The 24,238-nt window shown below is 54.4% G+C and overlaps 3 protein-coding genes across 5 annotated transcripts; 2 read left to right on the plus strand and 1 right to left on the minus strand.

Annotated features, from left to right (window-relative positions):
• The first annotated feature begins 2,717 nt into the window (after window positions 1–2,717).
• On the plus strand, window positions 2,718–9,285 carry Cdc42ep5 (CDC42 effector protein 5). The gene is made up of 3 exons (XM_051207029.1): window positions 2,718–2,897; window positions 3,186–3,292; window positions 8,758–9,285. Exon 3 carries the CDS (start codon window positions 8,758–8,760, stop codon window positions 9,217–9,219), a length of 462 nt encoding a protein of 153 aa, XP_051062986.1. The 5' UTR covers window positions 2,718–2,897; window positions 3,186–3,292; the 3' UTR covers window positions 9,220–9,285.
• Window positions 9,286–10,811: 1,526 nt separating this feature from the next.
• Leng9 (leukocyte receptor cluster member 9) lies at window positions 10,812–12,403 on the plus strand. The gene has a single exon (XM_051207018.1). It carries the CDS (start codon window positions 10,902–10,904, stop codon window positions 12,309–12,311), a length of 1,410 nt encoding a protein of 469 aa, XP_051062975.1. The 5' UTR covers window positions 10,812–10,901; the 3' UTR covers window positions 12,312–12,403.
• Leng8 (leukocyte receptor cluster member 8) lies at window positions 12,336–23,184 on the minus strand. Of its 3 annotated transcripts, none has more exons than XM_051207010.1 (17): window positions 23,050–23,184; window positions 21,456–21,548; window positions 20,763–20,934; window positions 20,312–20,419; window positions 19,242–19,352; window positions 18,166–18,418; window positions 17,836–17,977; window positions 17,421–17,624; window positions 17,158–17,208; window positions 16,766–17,044; window positions 16,539–16,679; window positions 16,134–16,419; window positions 15,706–15,807; window positions 15,546–15,614; window positions 15,309–15,438; window positions 15,015–15,222; window positions 12,336–13,583 (listed from the first exon to the last, which is right to left on the minus strand). In XM_051207010.1, exons 2-17 carry the CDS (start codon window positions 21,491–21,493, stop codon window positions 13,421–13,423), a joined length of 2,457 nt encoding a protein of 818 aa, XP_051062967.1. In that variant the 5' UTR covers window positions 21,494–21,548; window positions 23,050–23,184; the 3' UTR covers window positions 12,336–13,420. The 3 variants fall into 3 exon arrangements, with proteins under 3 accessions (XP_051062967.1, XP_051062968.1, XP_051062969.1); XM_051207012.1 differs by having other exon boundaries at window positions 13,440–13,853; XM_051207011.1 differs by lacking the exon at window positions 17,158–17,208.
• Between the last annotated feature and the right edge of the window lie 1,054 nt (window positions 23,185–24,238).

A 24,238-nucleotide genomic window follows, 5' to 3' on the forward strand; every position in this document is an offset into this window, starting at 1 on the left:
AAAGGGAGCTTCTTCTCTAAAGTGATGAATTGCAAAGGAGTGGGGGGGGGGCTACTGGATATTAAAACGAGCTCCACGTACTTCCGAGCCTGGGACCCTGGGTGGCTTTCCAAAGCTGGCCCTGCTCCAGCCCACAACATCCTCTCTAAGATCAGCGGTTTGCAGCCTTTCCTAATGCTGTGTCCCTTTAATACAGTTCCTCATGCTGTAGTGACCCCAACCATAAAATTATTTTCATTGCCAGATGGCGGTGGCGACAAACCCTTCCAGTGCCAGGCCTTGGGAGACAGAGGTAGGTGGGTCTCTGTGAGTCCCAGACCAGCTTGGTCTACATACAAATTAAGTTCCTTGGCAGCTAGAGCTGTTACACAGAGAAACCCTGTCTTAAAAAAAAACCAAATCAATGAATAGTTTTCACTGCCACTTCATAACTGTAATTTTGCTGTTATGAATCTAGGATATCTGATATTCAACTCCTGTGAAAGGGTCATCCAATCCCAACGGGGTCGAGACCCGTAGGTTGGGAACTGCTGTTATAGGACTCAGGTTCAGAGGCATGCTCACACTCGACCCTGAGCCTGTGCATGGATCATTTGACCTCATGTGACAGAAGGAATTGTGTGTGGGGGCTGCCCCCTTAACCTGTGTACCTGTCATATCACATTATGTATCTTAACAATATATCTGTTGCAATGTTAATGAAATGTAAAAGCATGGGGCTGAAAATAGGTAACTCAGTAACATTAGAAAACAACCAGGCATGATGGCATACCTTCCTTTAATCTGGGCACTCAGAAGGTCGAGTCCGGCAGGTCTCTGTGACTTTGAGGCCAATTCAGCAAATTCTAGGGCTACATAGTAGTAAGCGGCTGTTATTCCAGCTGTACGGGATACCGAAGTGGGGGAAAGTGAAATTGGAGTTCAGCCTGTGCAACTTAATTAGACACCTTGTATGGAAAACATCATGAAGGGTAGAGGAGGGAATGGTATATAGCTCAGGGGAAGATGGTTTAACTAACATGCAGGAAGCCACAGGTTCAAACCCTACTGTCACCAACAAAACACTTCATCAACAGCAAGGTGTACGTGTGTGTATGTGTGTATGTGTGTGTGTGTGTGTGTGTGTGTAAGAGAGAGGGGGTTAAAGAGAGACAGAGATTGTGCAAATGAGACTTAGTAGTTGTCTTTCTCATTCTGGGTTGTTAACACAGTGACCTCCAGGTTCTACCCATTTCCTCAAAAATGACCGAATTGTACTTTTCTTCACGGTTGCACAAAACTCTGGGAATATACACCTCAGTTTCTTTATCCATTCATGCATCTGTTGATGGACATTTAGACAAATTCAGGTACCCCGGCTCCTGGGGGGGGGGGGATTGCAAGCATGTGGGCTGGCAGTTATGTGGCATGCGGCCTTAGATTCCTCCTGGTGGCTTTCAAGATGACCTCTCAGGATGCAGCAAAGTCACCTCTATCTGCTTCCCTGTGTGTCTGTGTCACACGTGGTCTCTGCTCACTCTGCCCCTCCCAGACCTCTGAGACCAAGTGTCTCTACGAACCCTCTGGAATTCTCTGTGTAGATGAAGATGGCCTGGAACTCATAGACATTCACCTGCCTCCACTCTGCCCAGCCTTGGCCTTTCTCATAATGTGCTCCCTCCTTCCTGGGCTCTGCAGGTTCCCAGTGGTCCTTCGGTGTGCAGCTCGGAGGGGCTTTCTTCTTAGATCTGTAACTGGATTTCCCCCACACCCTCTGAGTCTGCCCACTTTCTGTAGATTTTTGTCCTGAGCCACACCACACCTCAGGACGGCACACTCTTACCCCCACTGTTAGGATAAAGCCCGAGGGGGAACCTTGGCAATGGTGACCCCGAGGCGGAGGACAAACAAGCCAGGCAGACAGCGCTAAGTGAGTTTTATTAGAAAGGGAACGGGGTGGGGATAGTAAAGAGAGAAAAGGTAAAGAGACACAGAGACAGAGAGAGGACAGAAGAGAAGAGGGAGACAGGAAAAGTCCCGCAGGCCCCAAAGGAACAGAGGGAAGGCAGCATAAGTGGGCAGGGGTCTGTCTTTTAAAGGGTCCTTTACACCTGCCTGCAGACTGCAATCATGGAACCCTGGGCTGACCAGGGTACTGCCTGGGTGCATTCTGCCAGGTGACAGGGGCAGGATAGCATAATGCCTGAATCTTTATACAAACTGCCCCCCAACTCCCCACTCCAGCCGTGTCCCATCACCTTCAGGGGATGTTCCGAACACCAGTGTATTGTAGTTTTAGCCACAGACACAGGCACTCAGAGTAATGACTCTTCTCTGGAAGGTGGCTGAAACAGGTACATCGGTCTGGGGAACTCTCCGGTCTGGGGAACTCTCCGAGCTCTCTTTTTCCTTCTTTCCTTCCTTCCTGTCTCCATCCCCTCCTCAACACACACACACACACACACACACACACACACACACACACACACACACACACACACACACCAACCACTCCCCCAACAGCTGCAGTCTGGAAGAAATTACTTTTCTAAACAGCCAGACTTCCCTAGTTTCAGGAAATTCCAAGCTGGGAAAGGGGAGGGGCCGGGCTGGGGGCGCGTCCGTCCACCCCCCACCCCCCCCAGTTCTACCCCTGCTTCCAGCACGTCCAGTCCCGGTCTCCTCCTGCCCCCACAAGGGCTCTGAGCTTTTCCACCGCCCTGGCTTTCTCGTCCTTTAAATCCTGGAGGCAAACTTTGGGGGAATAAGGAAGCCTGGGAGGGGCCTAAAGCTTAACCCTCTCAACCCGGGACAAGAAACGGAGACCAACTGGGCTGACTGGGCGTTGACTCCCTCCGCGCTCGCCTGGTAGGCTACCATGGCCCCCGAGAGGGGCTGAAGCTCAGTTCCCGGTGCTGGTAAGAAGGAGCCACAAACAGGATTTGCCAGATTCTGGGATCTAATCTCATGGGTCTGAGGGAGGAGGGCAGTGGTCTGGATTCCCGTAAATGATAAAAGTGCAAGAAGCCTGGACCCCTGGAATGTGAGAGCGGAGAGCAGGGGAACTCCCAGCCTGTGAAATCAGAGGGGGTGAGGGTCCTGGAACCCAAGAGGGCAGGACCCAGCCGGAGGTGGTGGCACTCAGACGACATGCCTAGGTCCTGGAGCCCCTAACAGGCTGGGCATGGCGCTTGGTTTTTTGCCAGGCGAGATCCCGCCCGGAGAAAGAAGGAAAAAGACGCCAGTGAGGTAGCCTCCGAGGCCAGGAGGTAACACAGCTTGAGCCGGAGCCCAATTCAGTCAGGACCACGAGGTGAGGAGGCTGGGGTGGGCTGGGGTCTTCACCAGAGAGGGGGAAAAAGGAGACAGAACAGTTACCAAAAAGACCAGGGACTTTTAAGTTCCTGCAGCTTTAGGAAAATGGTTGTCAGTTCTAAGATCCCAGGGGTCTCCAGGTAGGGTTCCCTGCCAGATCTGGGCTCCTCCCTCCTCCTGCATGAGAACCAGTTGGGCCAGCTCCGGATCGGGATGTTATTTCCGTCCTGGCAGGGCTAGCTAGGGTTGAGAGGACAGAGGTGAACCAGGTGTGCCCCCTACCCCTTGCAGCTGGAGCCACGCAGTGCCTAGGCAGCAAAGATAATGGAAACGACCCGACGAGATCTATTTATCTGACAGTGTGTCTGTCCGGGCGGGCTGGGTCCCCTGTGTGTGCCTGCATCCAGTCTAGTTTGCATCGATCCCTAACAACAGCGCCTCTGTCAGAGCCCAGGCTGATTGATGACGAACTTTTTCCAAGAATGAGCGCATTGCCTTGAGTGTGACAGCCTTGCAACAAGCATATTCGAGCTCAGAGCAGAAGGACACCTAGGCTGAAGGGGAAAGCGACTTATTTCCTCAAGGTCTCAAAGCCAGCCAGGGCATTAAAATCTCCCTGTGCGTGCTGGAGAGACATGCATGCAGTGTGTTCATGCATGTATGCTAGGGGGTATGAGGGCCTAGGTCGGGTGTCCTGCTAGATTATTCTCCACGTTATTCTTGAGATTGGGGTGGGGAGGGGTTGTTATTCAAATCAGAGTTGAATAAGCCCCAGCTATCTTCCTGCCTCTGCCCTCTATAGCCCTTAGTTTAGAGCAATCAACCGTCTTTCCAGTTCACAGTGCTCTTTCGTTTTGTTCTTGAGACTGGGCCTCAGTCTGTCCTGTGTCGTGCTGGCTGTCCTGGGACTCTTCACAGACCAGGATGACCTCAGACTCACAAATCTCCACCCACCCCTGCCTTATAAACACTGGGATGAAAGGCACACTCTACCACGTCCACCTCCAAAAGCTGGTTTTGGTTGTGACCCTGGCCTCTAACAGTCGAGCCATCTTTCTAGCCCCACAAAAACAAAAACTCTAAAAAAAAAAAAAAACCCATATAGAATGGAAAAGAAAAGGCCAGATAAAGTACCAAAGAATACCAAGGAAAGCTCTGGCCTTTGTAACAAATCAAACCATTTTTCTTTTTCCCTCTCCACATGCTCCACCTCCTGTGAATGACTGTGAATGGTAATAGCTTCGTTACATTTTACACATCATCAGCCTATTCTAACATCAGCCTGTCTCTAACATTCAAACATTTGCTCCTGTGTGACCCAGGGCCAGTTACTGAATCTTTGTTTTTTCATCATTGGAAAAAAAAAAAAAAAAAAAAAAAACACTAAATTATCACCTTCCACTCCCTGGATTGTTCTGAGAACTCGATGAGTTTGTGTATCCTTTCAAGGCACCTGGACCAATGCTCAGCCCAGAGAAGGTGCTTGGGAAGTACAATGGGCTTGCATGTGTTGCCTGCTGTCACTTAACATACAGGGGCCTGACTCTCACTTTCCACGAATAAATCCAGCAAAAGGTTAGGGAAGCTGATCAGGGTCCCTCCCATAAGAAAGGGGCAAATTTCGAGCTCCAGTATATTTAATGTTACACATATGATTGTAGTTGAACCTAGTGATGCACACCTATAAACCCTGCTGCTAGGGAGTCTAGGCTGAGGCAGGAGGATCACAAGTCTGTCTTGTTAGAGAGTGAATTTAAAACCAATCTGGGAAAGTTAATGAGGTTTCATCTGAACCCCCCCTTTTTGGTTTTGTAAGACAGGGTTTCTCTGTGTACCCCCGGCTGACCTGAAACTTAATCTGTAGATCAGGCTGGCCTCAGCCTCAGAGATCTGTCTCCCAAGTTCTGGGATTAAAGGTGTGCAACACCACATTCCACTGATTTTGTTTTCTTTTAAAAGCTAATGATATAGCTCAATGGCAGAGTGTTTGCGTAGAATTCCTCCAGTGAGGTGTGGGAGCATGGCTCAGGTGGTAGAGTTCCTGCCTAGAGTCCTCCTCCATTGAGGGAGGTAGAATGCCTGCCTAGAATTCACCAATAAGGTAATAGGGGCATGGCTCAATAGTAGAATGCGGCCTAACACCCAGGGTGTTAGCTAACTCTAGGTTCTATCTTCAGCTGTCCCACAAAAAGGCGGTAGACCTCTATGTAGCATTTACTCAGTGAGCACCTACCGTTTTCTCTGCTAAGACGGAGAACTCTATTGGCACCCCACCTCACAGATGAGAAAACAAGGCCAGAAGGGTCACATTGCTTATCCAGCGCCACACAATGGCCCTAGCCAGATGCAAACCTAGGTAGCTGGTTTTCTAAGTTCTTTTTCACTTCTCACTGCAGAGCAAGAACTAAGATGGATGGCATCATTTGCAAACAGGGAGTATTTTTATGGTTGACAGTGGCTCGGTGTTCAGTAGTGAGTCAAATACAGCATTAAAACACAAAAAAAAAAAAAAAAAAAAAAAAAAGGAGGGGTTCAAAACAGGGAAAATCCGAGTGGCTGCTAAATTGTTAAGGCAAGTCTTGGTCCGTCAAAACTTTTGTTTTCGTTACAGTGGAGGGAGGGAGTAGTGGTTGTGTGTAAAAAATTTGTTTATTCACCTAGGTTAAGGGCAGAGAGGAATTGGTATAGCAAGGGTGGTTTCAGAGATAGGCAAGATGGCACAGGTTCCTATGCTCAGCACATGGGGAGGCTGAGGCAGGAGCATTGCCCTGAACTGGGGACCAGCCAGATCTGACTTGTAGGATGCTATCTCCAAAACAAACAGCAAAGGAATGTTCCCAAATCCAACAACAAGAAACACCATCCTGGTGTCTAGGCCTGTAATCACAGCTACTCTGGTTGCTGAGGCGGGATAAGGAAGTTCAAGGCCTGGGCTACAAAGTGAGTTCAAGGACAGTCTGGACAACTTAATAAGATCTTGTTCCGTAATGAAAATCAAAGACAGGTTTGGGAGAGGGGCATGGCAGTGTTGTAGCATGACTCAGACATTAGGAGCTCGGACTGCTCTCCCGGAGGACCTGGGTTTGATTCCCACACTTACACGACAACTCTCAGCCATCTGAAATTTCAGTTCCAAGGATTTGACACCTTCTTCTGGCTTCTGTGAGCACCAGGCATGCATGTGGTACACAGACATACATGTAGGCAAAACACACATACATATAAAAGAATTATTTTTTTCTTTTTAAAAAGAGAGCTGGGGATGAGCTGGGCAGTGGTGGCACACACCCTTAAGCCCAGCACACTGGAAGCAGAGGCAGGTGGATCTCTGTGAGTTCAAGGCCAGCCTGATCTACAGAGGGAATGCAAGGATAGCCAGGGCTGTTATGCAAAAAAACCTTGTCTCGGGGGAGGGAAGAGTTGGGGGGGGGAGGGAAGATTTGGGGGTGTAGCTCGATGTTAGAGCGCTTTCTAGCATTTATGAGATTCTAAGGTTCACTCCCTAGCAGAGCGGGAAACCTGGAAAGTGTGGAATTGTGTGCATGGATTCGATAGGCCTTAGACTTATTTTGAACACGTTTGGCTGTACTTTGTGTTCATAGTGCCGTTGATACTCCCCAGGGTGCTGAATGCTGGAAGAACAATGCTGGCTTCATTGCCTTCCTTCTACAGTTTTACCACCTCTAATCTTTGTTCCATAGTTGTTTGGGTGACACAGTCTTTTTCTCCCAACACTAGCACGACTGTATTAAAAGCATACTTCAAGTCACTGTTTCTGTGAGCTCTGCGGGGAATCGGCCATGTCATTTTGTCTGGTGTAGAGACAGGAAAACGAAAGACTAATCTGTGGAGGTTCAGTGAACTGGAAAGGGGTGTGGTTTTGATTGAAATAGAAAGAAGGGATTTCATAATAATAGCCGTGAGTGTTAAAAGTACAAAGTTGTCAGAGTACCTCCCACAATTTCCATGGAAAAAGACCAAGCTCCAGGATATGGGTTTCTATTTACCACCCAGTCAGGTGCAGTGGTTTAGCGATTGAACATCTGGTGTACAATTCACAAGCTGGCAGCTGCAAACATGTCATTCTTGCCGATATTTATTAGATTTATTCATTTATGAGTGTTTTGCCTTCATATGTGTGTGTACACCACACACATGCTTGGTGCCCATGGAGGTTAGAAGGACTCAGGTCCCCTGTAACTAATGGTAATGGATAGTTGTGAACCACCATGTGGGTGCTGGGAATGTGTAATTTTTTTTAAAAAAATTTACTTATTTATGTATGAGTGCTCCATCTGCATATACGCCTTTATGCCAGAAGAGGGTATCAGATCCCACTATAGATGTTTGTGAACCACCATGTGGCTGCTGGGAATTGAATTCAGGACCTCTGGAAAAGCAGCAGCAAGTCCTCTTAACCACTGGACCATCTCTCCAGCCCAGGAAATACGCGGTTTTTTTTTTTTTTTTTTTTTTTTTTTTTTTTTTTTTTTTTTTTTTTTTTGTACGCACATGTCTATGCAGTGCCTGCAGAGGCCAGCAGAGGGCATCAGACTGGAGTTGTAAACTGGGACTTGGGTACTTGGATCAGAACTTTCCTTTTCTGAAAGAGCAGCAATGCACTGTTAACCTCAGAGCTTTCTCTCCAGGCCCCTATTACTGCCAAGTTTTAACATATGAAGCATTTGCTTTTATTTGTGTTTCTCAAAATGAGATGCTATACCCTAGGTCGTTCGTCTCCCAAAGCACATCATAACTGTGAATATTCTGTGTAAATTCACAATTTCCCTAGACCACCCATGAGAATCTTCATGTGGTCTGTGCAGCGAATTTTGCACATGCTCTATAGAGCCTTCCTGGTCCACTTCTTCAGTGTGTTTGGAGGGAAGGGCGCTTGAGCATGTGCGGTTGGTCCTGAACCTGTTTCCTGGGGTCTGCTCTGTCTTCGAGGATGGGCGCTGGTAATCTTCATCTGTTCTTCAAATATATTTTGGGTGGTGAGCCTAGCCTTTAACGGCCAAGCTGTGAGTCTAGCTCCCCGGCCCTATTTTTCATATATTGCTAATGCTAACTGGAGTTTTTTTGTTTTTTGTTTTTGGTTTTTTTTTGTTTGTTTGTTTTGTTTTTTCCTAGCTTGGTTGGGAAGCACTCCGAAAGTGATTATTTTTGGTACTTACCCTCCAGAAGGCTCAAATATTAGTTATTGGGATGACCCACATAGCGTAATGGTCGTGGCTGTGTTAGACTCAGGAAAACTTAAATATGCTATTTGAGATTTGAGTCCAGCAGTAGTGACCTTGGGAACGTCTCACAGACTCGATTTTCTCACTTGTGAACTGAGAATGATAGTCCCACAACAGGCCTGCCTAATTAGAGCATCCTTGTGACTGACTAGGTAGGTCTGGGTTATATAGAGTTGGGACTCCAGGGTGAGGCAGCTCTGATATGCCCGTACCGCCACAGATGCCCGTGTTGAAGCAGATGGGCCCTGTGCAGCCCAAGAAGCGGCTGGAGCGCGGAGCCCTGTCCATCTCAGCGCCCCTTGGAGACTTCAGGCACACATTGCACGTGGGGCGCGGTGGCGACGCCTTCGGGGACACCTCGTTCCTGAGTCGCCACGGGGGCGGGGGCGGGCCGCCCCCGGAGCCCCGTGCACCTGGAGCCCTGCATTCTCTTCCTCCACCTGAAGTCTCACAGCCCCCTGCACCTGGTCTCCGCGTGCCCTCACCTGCCGACCCGCTACTCTCCTTCCACCTGGACCTGGGCCCCTCTATGCTGGACGCGGTGCTAGGCGTCATGGACGCGGAGCGTGAGGAGGCAAAGGCCACCAAGCCCATCGGGGACGTCCCCCCTGGAATGCAGCATCAGAAGGCCCACTGCCGCTCCAATGCTGACCTCCAGCTGGACGATGCCATCGGCTTGTAGTGTCCTGCCTGTACCCCTCCCTCCCCACATCCCACTTTTTTACACATAAATGGTCGAGGTTTGCGCAGGGGGCTGTGTCTGTTCACTTTATACAGGAAGGGTTGCAGAGGCAGGACAGTGGTGGGGTGCCTCCAACTAAAAGCCTAGACTGTCATTAGTGGTGTTCCTTTAATAAGATTTTGATGGTGTAGCCTTGCAATGAATGCCCCTCTCAAATGGTGGCGTCTCACACCTGGCTACTCCCACACACGAATTCATTCTTCAGATATTGACCCAGCCTCACTGACAACCTGGATGAAGTCCAGCCCCCAGGGCTTGCTTAGTAACATTTGCCTTGAAGAGTCCCAGATGCCTGGCCCTCCACAAACCTCCCCAGGAGAACTCTGGACAGCCGGCGTCGCTCTTTCCTGGGAGCGGCTGCAAAGGAAGTGATTAGGGGACCTTTGGAGCCCCGAGGGGTGTGGTCCCCATAGGGAGGGCTTCTGGTCCTACCAACTGCGTGTCGCCATGAACCATGGCTGTTGCGTCACAAATCTGGGCACAAAGTTAAGCCCGAGCCCACAGATGTCCAGATGTTTTAACACATCAGAGGCGCGGGGCTCCCTATGCTTGTACCGTGGCCTGCAGGTGGAGCCAGATTCTAGAAGGTTCCCAGAGGGGAGGGTAGATCTTAGAGGTCCCTGGAGGGGCAAGACCAACTTAAATTAACCGGACCGGAGGCAGAGTAAGGTCTTTTGAAGTTTCCAGAGGGGTGGGTCGTACGTGTCTACTCCTAGATCGGGGACAGGAGCAAGACCCGTACCCCACAACCAGGCTCAGGTAAAACTATTGAACCCTGGAGAGGCCAGGGTAAGGCCAACGAGAGGTGGGGCTTATGTAAATCGAGTGGGTTGGGACCAAACTAAGCCACACTCGCAGGAAAGACAGGGCGGGGCACTTATAAATAACTTGGCATGCATGGGGCAGGACCAGGAATCACTTTGCTCATAGTGAGGTATGGTATGTAAGTCAATCCGTGGTATGGGGATTACAAACCTTAAGGACGGTCGGGGGCGGCGCCAGGGCACCTGAACCACCCCGACCCCCGACACAAGCAAAGGGCTGTGTACATGTAAATCATTTGCTGCGCGGTGGGGGGGGGGGAGGAGGGGCAGGCTCCCTAGAGGTCCCAAGGGAGGCGCTGGGCACAGCCAAGTATTTGGTTGCGCCGAGCCCGGATCTCTAAGCTCCACCCCCTCCTCAGGGGTGAAATAAACGTAGATCAGCTGAGTGGAGCGAGGAGGACTTGCTCCGATGCTCCCTTGATGGCCTGGAAAGCGGCGTAGTTCGCGTAAAGTATTTGCATTGCGGTGCAAACTGCCTTCGCCAAACCCAGTAAGGGAGGCGCACATATGAAGGAGTTGGATATAAAGTATAGAGTTCCTGAGAGGATCTGGACAACACTAGTTAATTGGCTGGTTGGGCGGGGCTAGGCCCTCTAAGTTCCCTGAGGGGCGGGACACGTGTAGATCATTTCGGGCGGGGCAGGAGCCTAGGTTCCGGGTGGCTCCGAGGCCGGAGCGCCTGAGCCGGTGGGACACCCCGAGGTCGCGCCCTCCTCCAGGCAGGGCTGGCGGGGCTCCTGGCGTCACAGTTGGGGCTCAACGCTGTGGCCAGAGGCTGCCCTGGGTGCTGCGGTCCCCATGGAGGCCACGGCCGCTTCCTCTGGGGCCCCCTCGGCCTGCCGCTTCTTCCTGGAGGGCCGCTGTCGCTTCGGCTCCCGCTGCCGCCAGCTCCATCCCGGGGCCCCAGAGCCAAGCCCCGAGGTCGCGCGGCCGCAGGCTGGGGCCAAGAAGCCGGCGCTGCGCACCGCGGCCGACGTCATCCGGCGCATCCGCTGGGACCCGCGCCTGGACCCCGCGGACTTCTCGGTGGGCTACACCGACCGCTTCCTGGGCGTGCAGGAGGAGCCCTTCTGCGCCTTCTGCTGGGATGCGCCCCTGGCAGCGCTCGGGCCCGGCGTGCTGGCGGTGCCGCAGCACCGCATCCGCTACTTCCGCTTCCGCGGCCGCCTGGTGTGGGACCGCGACTCTCGAACTGACCTCGTTTTTGGCTCCGGCTCCGTGGCTGGACGGGGACCCACCATCCTCGACGCGCTGGACGGCGGCGGGGGCGAGTACTGGCCAGAGGCTGCGCTGCAAATCCCTGACGCCGAGAAGACGGGGGCGGCTGCCGAGGGTCAGGACGCCCAGGATGCCTCTAGGGAAGGGGGTGGGAACCCGGCGAGAACCGGGCTTGATTCGGGCCTGGAGGCACCGGGAGAGGGTGGGGCAACCAAAGAGGACAGAACCGGGCTAGATTCGGGCCTGCAGACGCCGGAAGAGGGTGGGGCAACCGGACACATCGTCCTGAATAGCAGCACCGCTGAGTCAAGCGCTCCAGCCACCCTGGTTCCACAGTGGCAGGCGCAGGCCATGGAAGCTCCAGGACTTTCTGCTCAAGAGGTGGAAACTGAGTGGGATCCGGGGGTTTGGCCCGATGAAAGGTCCCCTCGCCAGCCCCGCCCCACACATTTTGTGGCACTGATGGTGACAGATCCTGGGCTTAGGGGAGAAGTGGCCAAGGCCCAAGAGCATCTGGTCCGGACTGCCCCGTCCTGTGCTGCCTCCCTGGTGCCTGCACAGGCCTTGCACCTGACAATGGCCTTGCTGCGGCTGGCAGGCCCTGGGGAGGAGGCTGCGGCGGCTGGAGCTCTGCGGAGGGCCCTCTTGAAGCCAGGGCTTGAGGCACCCTCACAGCTTCAGTTCAAGGACTTGGTTCTTTTGGGCCATCATGTGCTGTGTGCCACCCCCTCCCCCACATTGGCAGGCATGGCCCAAACTCTGAATCAGAGGCTGGAGGATGAAGGGCTGAGGGTGGTGCGGCCCCCGGAGGGGCTACAGCCACACCTCACCCTGGCCAAGGTGCCGCGTGGATCCCAGGTTCGCATCCCTGAACCTGGGTTCGTCTTGAACGGGGAGCTAGGCAGGCAGGCCCTAGGGAAACTCTGGCTGTGCCGTGTGGGTAGAGCAGGGCACAACTACCTGCCCCTGGCGGAGATTCCTCTAAAGTGATCAAGAAGAAAAACGCCAAATGGAAACAAGTTCTCTCTCTCTCTCTAATTTTGGTTTCAAGCTTCCAAAATGTACTCAATGGTCAAGGAGAACGAGGGGAGGGGAGGGGAGAGGTAGGGAGGGGAGGCGGGGAGGCATCTGGAAAGAAGCAGCCTGACAGTCCAGCTGTTTGCAACCTCAGCACATCCTCCAGTTACATGGCAGAAGAGGGGAGGGGTCAAAAGAAAAGGGGAGAAAGCAGAAAAATAACTTAAAACACACACACAGAGAGAGAAGGAAACATGACGTGAGCTGGTGATCCATGAAGGCAGAGGGGAGGGAGGAGGAGGGGAGGGCAACCATTTTTACCTGTGTTGAACCAGGGAGCAGGGAGGGAAGAGGAGGAAGAGGGAGGGGAGGGAAAAAAAATCAGAGGAAACATTGGGGCAGAGGGAGGAAGGGACACGGAGACAACTTAATACAACTTTAGTAAGACGAGGCAGCCCGGCCGGCATGGTCCCGCGAAGGCCTTGGAGTCCTCAGTGCGGGGTGGCGCTGGTCTGGCTGTGTTGGTGGTGCTGGCTGGCGTTTCTAGGGTGAGGGGTCGAAAGTGGGGCGCAGTCTCTAAGCAGCTCCCCTCACCCTAAACACTGAGGCCCCAAAGGCTGGGCAGCAAGAGTCTATGAAGAAAGGCAGACGAGGCAATAGGCGTGGCTGGCTGGTGCCCCGCTGCGCTGCAGGCGGGCGCGGGCTGGACGGCCTGTCTTCTTTCTGCTGGCCCCCCAGCATGGGATGGGCCAGCACGCAGGGTCAGGTGCTGGAGTACGAGCTCGAAAGAGAGAGAGAGAAAACACTGAGACAGCATTAGTGGAGGGAGGTGAGAGGTGGACACAGACCGTAGCCCACCCCACCCTCCTCCACTATACTCCCGATTACCCCTCTGAGACAAAAAATAAAAACGTAGAAAAATCTCTGTACAGATCCCCGGTGGGAAACGGGGGTAGGGATGCTGGCTCTTCCTGGAGCCCACTCCCCAAATTAATTTACAACCCATGTCCATGGCTCAAAAACAAAATCCGCAAAGGCGGCGCTGGGCCACTGCCCTAACCCCGCCCGTGCTTGATGGGTGCTCAGAAGGCTGGCAGCTGCGCCAGGCTGAGGCGGCAGTCCACGCTGGAGTTGTCCGGGCCCGTGTAGGACAGGCCCAAGGGCTCTAGGAAGGCCCGGCAGGCGGCCTCGCCCTCGAAGGCCAGCTCGGCCTGCAGGTAGGAGACGGGCAGCGCAGGGCGGAAGCTATGGAGACAAGAGGAGAAGATGATGAGGCGAGCAGACAGGCGAGGGCCCAAGAGCAGGGAACAGTGCTCCCCATCTGGGCTCCCAGAGTTTTCCTCAGCAAGGAAACTGCTGGCTTCTGCAGCCCCTCCCAACCCCCCATGTTAGGGGCTTGGGGGGGCCAGGGGTGGGGTTGGTAGCCCCAGTGCCCAGTTGCCCCCCCTTGCCCACACTTACCTGTCCAGGAAGGAGGGGGCAGGAGGGAAAGGGCCCAGCTGGCTCCTCTGCTGGCTGAGGGGCTGGAGCCAGACAGAGTAAGTGATACAGGGCTCAGGATAGGGACAGTGGTGCCCCACCCTCCAGAATGTTTGCATAGAGTGCCTTCTGCTTGGTACTAAGATGCCCTAAGTGTGTACATGTCCTACTAGTTCTGGTGACCCTCGCCTGCAGGCCACCACAGCCCTTTAGACACTCACTGGAACCCAGGCATCTTATGGCTCTGGGACAGGGCAGCATCCCTGTGGCCATGGCAGGGACTTGTCTGCCAAGAATGGCACTTATGAACAAGGTTAACACGGGCCAGAGCCCTGAGCACTCACAAAGCTGACTAGGATAGAGTTAAGAATCACTTGCACCACTGAGGCCTACAGAACCACAAAAGGCTCATCATCTCCATCAAATCTGGAGCCATATCCCCGAAGCCCCTGCCTTGGGATGGACTGACCAACAGGCTGCAGGTCCCACCTTCACAGGGTCCTCGCCTTAATGAAAGAATACTGCTGCTTAGCCTGGCATGCAATGCCCTTCCAGACTCCTGACAGATCTCTTGGCCAAGGTTTCTCACCCTCAGAAGGACTGGCACATACTGCCATGGGACTTTCTGTTGCTCAGCATCCCTGGTTTCTCTACCCACTAGATGGCAGCAGCATCCACACCCATGTGACAAGCAAAGATGGGGGGGGGGCAGCACACCTCTTCCCCACATGGGCAAGCCTCATGCAGTCTGCGGGCCAGAGGGCCTTGCAACACTACCCTCCCTGCCACAGGTCCCTATCACACTGTCCCAGAAGACTTCTGACACTTGACAGTGGAAAGGCCTCATCTCAAGAGACTCCTAGCAATATGTATGAGGCAGGCTACCCTTTCTAACATGTCAGGAAGAAGCAGCAAGGAGCTTCAGGCAAAAGCCCAGAAAGAGGAAGATAAACCAGGTTCCACACTGATGTGAACGGAGGGAGCGAATGCGGGGAAGAGGACATGACACCAGGAACAGTGACTTAAGAACAGGGAGAGAAACTGAAGAGTGGCTGAGGAAGGAGGAAAGCAAGCAGGGTCAGAGGGTGAAGAGGGTCTGGGAGGGGACTCCAGCAGAGCAGCTGAAGGCTGACCAGGATGTGGAGGGGGCGTGGCAGAGCCACGGCACAGAAGGCAGCAGGGTGCAGTCCCACATACGTTTTGATCATGGCCTTGAGGGCAGCCTTGCGCTCCCGGTCTGCAAACTTGTCCACAAGGTAGCCAGACATACAGGGTGCATGGCAATAGAGCCGGAAGAAGCGGTGGTAGTTGCCTAGGGCCCAGGCTGCCCTCAGTGCCAATGCATGGGACACACAGGGGTCTGCCTTCAGCTCCTTCGTGAGGTACGCCAGCTCCGTCGTGATGTCTGCACAGGAGATAAATGAAGGTCAAGGTCAGGTGGCAGGGTACAATCCTAGCCTGGCACCCTCCATCTTGGGACTGGCCCCTCACCTCCAGAGTTCTTGGTGAAGATGTAGTAGAGGATTCGGTACGCAGTAAATTCACCCACATTGCCTGCCAAATTTTCCGCATACAACGACTTGAGCTGTGTCTGGCACTGGTTGAATTCTTCATGGTCACCCTGAGGTTAGGTAGGGCGTGGAGGGAGGGAGGGGTGTGAGGAGCAGGCAAGTACGGGAGGTTTCAAGAGAGAAGTGGGAGGCCCGGGCAGCTGCGAAGCTCCCTTACCTTCTCCAAGGCAATGCGTGCATGTGTCTCGTACACCTCCACAGTGAACTCAGTGCGGACGCCTTGCACCTGGGCAGTGGCAAAGAGCAGAGTCAGGCAGGGCAGAGCAGAGCAGAGCAGCATGGCCCCGCCGGAGCCCTCTCAGCATCTATGTGCTTACCGTCAGGTCCTGCCGAATGGACTTCATCTGCTCACAGGCAAAGGCATAGTCCTGCTTCTCCTTCCAGTGGGACTTGACCATGCACAGAGACTTCTTCAAAACCTGCAGGCAACAGAATCGAGGCGGAGTAGTGTAGAGAGCGGGCTGACAGGACGAGCAAAGCCACTGTGTCGCTAGCTGCTCAAAGAGAGCTCAACACAGCCTGTTCCTGTTACCAGTGACTCGCCACTGCTGGGGCTCACAGCAAGACTGAGGCCCTACAACCTCCCGCTGACACAGTGCTGTGCCACCCTGAAGGACAGCAATGCTGCCTTCCCAAGGCCGCCTGTGCCAGGCTATGCCCTGAGTGCAAGGAGCCAGAGCTGCCACCTCAGACATCCCACTTAGCTCCCTGGCCTAGCGCTAACACATCCTGGCGGCAGACTTACAGCCACAGGCCGCACGGTTGATGGGTCCGGGGCGCAGGTCAGCCGTAGATAGTGCTTTGTGATGTCAGGACAGGTGCCCACAATCTGCAGCTCCTGCCAGTCGGGATCAGCTCCACCGCTTTCCAGGTTACTCATCTGCAGCACCAAAGGTTCAAGGCGCAGGCGGCGTGAGTGGCCGTGCTGGAAGCGGGCTGCCCTCTTCTGCTTCTTCAGCTCACGCTCTGGGTCCTCACACTCCAGTGCTGCCATCTTCTTGCGGCTGCGTTTGGTGGGAGCTAGGTCATGTCTGGGGAGGGAGGGTAGAGAACGCCAATGTAGTCAGCCCCACTGAAGGCTATCCACTTCACCTGTGAGACCCAATAAACTCCACTTGTAGCTAGGAAGAAACCCCGCCCAAAGCCTCACCTCTTCCCACGCTGCGCCCTGCCTCGGCCCCGATCCATGTGGGCCCCACGACCACCCCGACCCTTGGGGGGTGGGTTCCTGCGGCCTACAGGATGACACTCATTCCCTGAGTAGGAGCTGTCAGAGTCTGAGTGGGAGTCACTGAATAAGAAAACAGAAACGTCAGGGCTGAAGCACAGGGATAGGACTCGCCCCTCCCAGACACCCTCCAGCACGAGCCTGCACACCTTCTCCGAAAGTGACGAGTGGGGGACCTGGATGAAGAGCGGGAGCGCGAGTCTGTGCTGGAGGAAGAGCTGTTGTCCTTCATGAAGACGTTGCGGTTGCCGAACTTGGTGAAGCTGCTACCCCGGGCTCGACCAGCACCCCCAGCCCCAGGTGTCCCTCGCTGGGATTGGGCACCCCCGCCCCTGGTCACAGAGCCTGCCCCCCTGGGAGGGTGAAGGCTGCTAGGGGCCTCCCACCGCTTCTTCTTGGGGCTCTCAGCCACAGGCTCCCTGGTCAGCCTGAGGATATAGCAGAGCAGGGCATCACCAACCAGCCTCCAACCTGCAGGACTGCAGACCCCACCCAGTGGCCCAGGGCCACAAAACCTCACATCTCAAGGAGAGGCACTTACCCCGGCAACTCAGCCACCGTGGAGCAGGAAAGGGACCAAGCCCAAGGCTGTCTGTGTCCAGGGGATGCTCTGAGCCATCAAGCCACCCGCACTTCCCCAGCAAGCCCTGCAGCTCCCAACACCCTATCCTGGGCCTTCTACCCACCCCACAGCGCCCCACAGAGCCATGGGCTTTCTGGCTCATTTCTCTCTGAAGCTGCTGGGTTTTGCACCCCAAGTGCCCAGCCCACACCCAGCAGCCCCACTGTGTCAACCAGACTGACCCAGGCAGAGGCTCTCTGCTCCAGTCAATGGTGTAGGCAGAGCCATCCTGGAGCCGGGCCTGCAGCACCTCCTTGAGCAGCTTCTCTGTCCGGTCCTTGTCTTCTTCTGACTCACAGGCAGTGAAGCATCGCTCCACATACTCCTTCATGTCCTGCGGCCAATCATCTGGCTTCCCAGACAGGTTTCCCCGGCCAGAGGGCCCGCTGTGGGAAGGGGAGCACACAAGGACGCTCAAGTGGACCACCCTGCATCTCAGCACAACAGAACCTTTCCTGTGATGGAGATGGCAGTCCTACACTGTACATTTTCAGGGTTGCCTTCGGGCACAAACAGTGGCTCCTAGAGAGGGACCCTGGAGCAGGCACTGCTGAACGCAGAGCAGCATGGGTAGGCAGGGCTAGGGAAGAGAATCACCTATGGTTCTGAGCTTTATCAGGGTTGGGCTGGGAGCCAAAGCTGCTGTGTTGACTCTCTGTACTGGAGCTGAAGTTCTGGTTGGTGACAGCAAAGGGCCGCTTCTGAATGTTGAACTTGAGACCTCCGGTCCCAGGGGCTGCTGTGGGAGGAGCACAGAGGCTGGAGTTAGGCCCTTCCCCAGACATTCAAAACGGCCAAGCTCTGGAGCAGCTCTCTAGCATGAGCACACCTCTTCCTGAACAATCTTCCCCTATACTCAGGGCCCATCACAACACCCTGGCAAAGGACCAGCCCGACTTTTTGACCCCCAGAGGTCTGCTCACTCACGTTTCATGCGGGTCCACAGCTGCTGACCCTTTTTGGGCTTGGCAGGCTCGCTGTAGCTGTGTGGCCCATAGGTCTGTCCTGTAGGTGCCCCTGCCTGGTTGTGCTGAGTGGCTGGGGCTGTTCCTGGCTGAGGGCCATTGCTTAGACCGTGTGTCCCATGCTGAGGGTTTGAGGGCTGAGGGGGCTGGGCTGCAGGCAGCTGCTGCGGGGAAGCCTGGTAGGCCATACTTTCATCCATGCCAGGGACTGGAGGCTGCAGGAAGAAGCAGAGGCTAAGGGCAGCAGGCAGCATCCTGGCTCCAGACCACATGGTCCTCAGCTCTTACAGCCACCTTCTTCAACACCCAGTGCTGCAATCTCCTGTGGGATGCCATTATTCTGTGCTCGGGGACTCCCTGGGTGTCTATTTTTACTAGCTATCCTTTCCACCACTGAGAACACTCAGACTCAAGAGACCGAGCACTATCTCAGGCAGCAGCTACCATCAATGCCAACACTGGGGCCTGACTCTATACTAACAGCCACTGATGACACATCCAATAGGCTTCTCTGAGCACATCAACACACCTGCCAACACACCTGCCCAATCCTAGACAAGCCTGCACTCCCTCATCTCTCAAGGGGGCTCAATGTGTTGAGGTCAGTGCAGCAAAGCAAGGACTCAAACCCAGGTCACTGTACTTCCCGGGTTCCAGGGTCCCACTACTCTAGGTTGCACCAGATGCAAAGGCAGCACGTAGGGTAAGTGTGGGTGTGTGTTCACCATTTGCTGTGTGTGTAGGGGGCACACCTGACCCTGAATGCAGCTTTGAGTGCGCATGCTGGAGGAAAAGAGAAGACAGACTGCCAAACTACAAACTACCCCTGCTGTCTCCCCAACACTACAGCCCATTGGCCTTGCCCAGACTCAAGCCTATCCTAGTTTTGAAAGCTAAGCTTTTAGCTCAGGAACAGCTTGACAAGGGAGATCAATCAGGGTAGAGGGGAGGGAGCAGGTTTGACCAAGTGCAGACCATTCCTGGTTGCAAGTCCTCTCCTGCTCCCAGCTGACCAGGAGCAGCTAGGCACAGCATTACCTGGTTCAGAGTCCCTTGGTGCTGGGGAGCTGATGGCTGCTGGGCTGTAGCTGAGCCGTAGGAGCTGGCCATCCCATATTGGGAGGGGGAGCCGTAGCTCTGGTACATGCTCTGCCAAGGTATAGGGAGAGCCCGAGTTAGTGAAGGCTGCTCATGCCTTCGGCCTCCCTGGTAACCATGCCCAACTTAAGAGGCCCTGTTGTCCCCACCACACAGATGCACCGTCATGTATTTTCAAAAAATCAAAACCAAAAACCTCTACATTCCACTCATGCCAGCACCCAGAGCTCTTGCTAACAAGTGCTGAGAAGCAGTGAGTGCCAGCATTTCTAATGCTATGATAAAGAGGCAGGCAGGCGACAGGACGGTGGCTCACGCCTGTAATAATAGGACTTGGAGGCAGGGTGGGGACAGGTGGAATTCTGTGGAGAGTGAGGCAAGCCTGATCTACACAGCTAGTTCCAGGTCAACCAGGGCTACATAGTGACAACTTGTCTTTAAAAATAAAAAGAAATTAAAAAAAAAAGAAGAAGAAGAAGAAGAAGAAGAAGAAGAAGAAAGCAAGTTTGTTTGTGTGGTTGTACATTCAGGTGGCTGAGGTCCAAGGGATGTAGAAGCCAACCTGGGCTCTATAGAGAACTCTGACCCCGGGCTTTAATAAAGTCTACACACAGCTACACAGCTATAGGTGCAAGTAGGTAACATCCCACAGTAAGCAGCACGAAAACAAGACAAGCAAGGCACAGAGAAGCAGAACTATGACTTCAAGTGTTTGGCAGGGGCGGCTCTCGGAAGGTGCTCTCTGGGCAGCAAGGAACCATGGATGAGTACCGTAAATGGAGAGCTGTAGTAGAGCAAAGCACAGGGGTCTGGGATCTATGGGCTGATGTCCTGGGGTTTGAGGCAGTGAGGACGGACCATGGCATGTCAGGTCTTGTGAGCCCTGAGCAGGAAGCTGGGGTTTACATTAGGGCTATCGGCAGGTTTCTGAACACTGCTATGTCTGTCTTCACTCCCCGTAGCCATTCCCCCACTGACAGAAGGCTGTCACTCTGCAGCTGGGTACTCACCACAGGGTAATAGTAGCTGTAAGGGTAGGCATAGTTGTACTGCTGGTACCACTGGTAGTACTGTTGTTGCTGTTGCTGCAAAGCTGAGGCTTCTGCCTGAGAGACATACTGCAGAGACAAAAACAAGTATGTCTGCCAGAGCCGACCACAGGAGCCTGTGGGCACTACAGTCCCCGGAGAGCAGGCCTCTACTGCACAACAGGAATGGAGTCCATGCCTCAGTAACAGTAGGCTTCTGGAAGATGGGGCAGGCCTCCCTCCTCAACATCACTCAGACCCTGGCTGACTCAAAGTTGTTGACCTCTTCCCTCCATCAGATTTAGTAAGTGAGAAAACGTATGTAAGTAGCTAAGGTACGCCATCCTCTGGAAGCCAGCACCCTTCCCATCCTTCCCTCAGCACCAGGCCCACCCCAGCACGGTGCTTCCCAAGTCCTGCATGTCCTTCTCACTTGTGCACTGGCCACAGGCCCACTGCTGCTGGCTTTGGAGCTGCTGGCAGCCCCTGCTTTGCTGATGCTGGCCAGGGCCTGTCGAGCCTTCTCCCACTCTGGGTTCTCGTGCATGGGGGTCTCCATGCCATTCTCTCTGCTGGTCCCAGGGACCATACCGTACTGAGAAGACCTGCAAAGAGGACACAGAGTTACGTTCTCCTACTGTACCCAGGGAGACATGGCCTATTCCAGAGCTACACTCTTTATCTACTAAAGCCCTGGCTGAAGCCGGTACATAGCAAGTGCCAAGCAAACAGAAGGCTGACTAGTGTGTGCAAAACTTTACATGACCTACAACCTTAGGAAGACTCAATCTTTTACAAGCCAATGAATTCTGATATAGCCAACAATGGGGGGGTATCATAAATACAGTAAGAGGGGGATGGAAAGATAGCTCAGTGTTTAAGAGCATTTGCTGGTCTTGCAGACATTGCAAGTTCAATTCCCAGCACCTGCATCAGTCAGCTCCGAGGGATCTCACGCCTCTTCTGACCTCCATGTATATGAATGCCCACAGAAAGCTCAGAGGGGAGCCTGTCCCCCTATCCTAGGCCCTACAATGTGATCTCTTCTCCCAGGCTGTTCCAGGCCCCAGTGTGTCTTGCTCCTCTTTCCCACCAAAAGGTGCTGTGTTCCCCTAGCCTTACTAACCAATCTGCGCCGCGCTGATCACCCACGTTGGCCGCCATCTGGACCTTGGGGTGTAGAGAGTGGACCTCGGGAGCCAGACTGCTTTATCACTGTCTTTAAGAAAAGCCATGAGTTAGGAAGAAGAGAGGAGGTTGAACCCACAAGAGCACAGACGGGAAAGACAGAGCACTGGCAAAGTATGAAGAGCATCCAAGCACCACGGCTCACGTCTGCAATCCCAGAACTCTTTTGGGAGCGGAAGGCCTGCCTGCTACATGTTGAAGTCCTGTCTCCGAAACAAACAGCCAAAAGGACCAAGACAGAATTCCTAGGGCGGGACAACGAGACTGGAGCACGAAAGGAAGCCACTGGACTTCCTAAAATGCAGGGTGTGAGAATAAAAGTCAGAGGAGATGACGACAGTCACCAGGAGAGTGTATGGGGAGGGCCCCAGTCCTAGGTAGGGAATCTAAAGAGACACACTGAGGAGTATGGAGACTTCGAGAACACTGGGGCACAGAACAAAGTTTCCGGAGAAAAGGGGCATCTCGGGACGTCCCACTGAGGAGCAGCAGAAAGGGGGGCGACTCTATGTGAAGTCACTGGCTGTCAGCATCTGAATCGATTAAGAGTCCCCAGGGCACAGATGGGTTGTTCGTAGGGGGCAGGAGCTGGTCTGAGAGAAACAACAGGCAATCCCTTGGGTAGGTAGGGTTTATGCAGTTACAGCTTTGGGGATGCTGTGGGAGGGGAGGCTCACAACAGTCCCAAGAAACCAACGGGGGAGGGAGGGTGTGTGAGGGTGGACGGTGGATCGTACTGGAAGAAACGTGAAGGACTGGGCTCGAGGGGCTCAAAAAGAGGGTTAAAAGTCCACTGAAGGACCGGGTATCTTACAGGAAGCCTAAGGAGCACAGACAGGCTTCAAAGAGGTTAAAAAAAAAAGAAGAAAAAGAAAAAGACAGACCGACCGTTGGGTGGAAACTAGGGAAGCCAAGTGGGAGAGCCTGGGGGGGCACCCATCAGTACTGGAGAACTGGCTGGGGGTGACGCCCAGGCGGGCAGGGGAGGGGGGTCTGAGGGGACGAGGACACCATGAACTCTATAAACTCAGGAGCACCTGGCCGTCCCGCAGGCATGGGGTCCACGACACCCACCGACCGGGTGGAGGCAAAGAGGCCGCCCCGGACCCAAGCGACCGCCGCCGCCAGCCCCCGGCGCGGCTGCACCGCCTGCGCACCACGCACGCCGCGAGGGTGGCCTCTCGGGGTTGCCCTGGGCAACAGGGCGTGGCCCCCCCGCCCCACCCACCGCGTAACAGCGGGTCAATGGGGCCTCCAAGGGGAGCGTCCGGGGTGGGGGCACTGGGGTCGGCGGCGTTCCCAGGCGCGCACGGCCCGGCGCGGCCCGGCGGGAGCGCACGCGCAGAGGCGCGGGTCGCGCGCGCACGGCGCGGCGTGGCGCATGCGCGGCGGCCCCCCAGCGGCCACACCCTTTGCAGACGCTGGGTGCGGCGTCGGTTGGCCCCAAGCAAGCAGGCCCGGGGCCCGGGGCTCGCGGAGCGCGGAGCCGCCCCTGTGCTCGCCCGCCTTCCCCACCACACACACACACTCACCAGGACCGCTTGCTCCCGGGACTCGATACCGGCGTCCCCAGGCTGCTCACAAAAGACAACCGCGAAAGCGCTCGGTCACCGGCTGGGCTCTTAGTGGGGCTTGGGACGTCCCGACCGCGACGTGATGGCGTCACCAGGACGTCTGCGCTCGCCCCGTGTCGCGCGCAGCCAATGGCTGCAAGCACTCGGTTTGAGCCAACCCTCCACCCGTCCCCGCCTACGCAACCGCGTGTGGGCGTTGCCGGCTAAAGCTGGGCTTGGACGGCGGCCCCGCGGGGACAAGCGCCGCAAAAGCGAGCCCAATTTTTGGCTCCGGGCTGCGGTAGGCGTTAGCCCTGAGATGGGGAAGCTACAGGGACGGACTGAGTTGTGAGGCTGCGCACGGTGCCTTGATTTCGTTTTTAGGAAAGGGAGTGGGATAAGGGTGAATCCTCTCCACCTGGTAGGCTCGCAGGGTGAATAAGCCTGGAATGGCGCACCCCCACTGGCGCCAGTGGGGAGCATAGAGTGCGAACCCCCAAGGAAGCAGGAAAACAGGCGTCGCTTGGGCAGGGGGAGTAGCCATTGGGCTGTGACGCTGGGAAGGTAGCTGGGGTAGAGGGACGTGTAGGGCGAGGAAGCTTACAGAGCCTGTAAGTACGTGCATGACTGTAGATCAGCCCCCCCCCCCCATGGGACTGAAGTTTTGCACTATCACGCCTGGTCACAATAGGCGTTTTTTTTTTTTTGTTTTTTGTTTTGTTTTGAGACAGGGTTTCTGTGTGTCCTTGGAGGTCCTTGCAGCCTGTCCTGGAACTCTCTCTAGACCAGGCTGGCTTCGACCTCACCAGAGGTTTTCCTGCCTCTGCCTCCCGAGTGATGGGATTACAGTAGGCTTTTCTTAGAACTTAATTGTTTACAGCACTGGTGGCACTTGCCTTAAATCCCAGCACTCGTAAAGCAGAAGTAGCCGGATCTCTGTGAGTTCGAGGCCAGCCTGGTCTACAGAGCTGCTTCCAGAACAGCCTCCAAAGCTACACAGAGAAACCCTGTCTCGAAATACAAAATAAAAAAAAAAAAAAAGCATTGTTTACAGCAGGAATGGTTGAATTGTGCCAGGGAAAAGGGGTCCCTGTTGAAATAGTCAATGAATAGTAGTTTATAGACCAGCTTCCGGTCACACTTTGTACTAGAGACTTTTGGTAATTAC

Source organism: Phodopus roborovskii, unplaced genomic scaffold, assembly GCF_943737965.1.
Source record: "Phodopus roborovskii unplaced genomic scaffold, PHOROB, whole genome shotgun sequence".
NCBI lineage: Eukaryota > Metazoa > Chordata > Mammalia > Rodentia > Cricetidae > Phodopus > Phodopus roborovskii.

Coding starts and splice junctions, on each gene's coding strand:
- Cdc42ep5 (XM_051207029.1), top strand. CDS start 8,758: ATGCCCGTGTTGAAGCAGATGGGCCCTGTGCAGCCCAAGAAGCGGCTG.
- Leng9 (XM_051207018.1), top strand. CDS start 10,902: ATGGAGGCCACGGCCGCTTCCTCTGGGGCCCCCTCGGCCTGCCGCTTC.
- Leng8 (XM_051207010.1), bottom strand. CDS start 21,493: ATGGCGGCCAACGTGGGTGATCAGCGCGGCGCAGATTG. Junction 20,935..21,455: donor GATCAGCGCGGCGCAGATTG/GTTAGTAAGGCT, acceptor TCCTCTTTGCAG/GTCTTCTCAGTACGGTATGG. Junction 15,615..15,705: donor CCATTCGGCAGGACCTGACG/GTAAGCACATAG, acceptor GCCACTGCCCAG/GTGCAAGGCGTCCGCACTGA.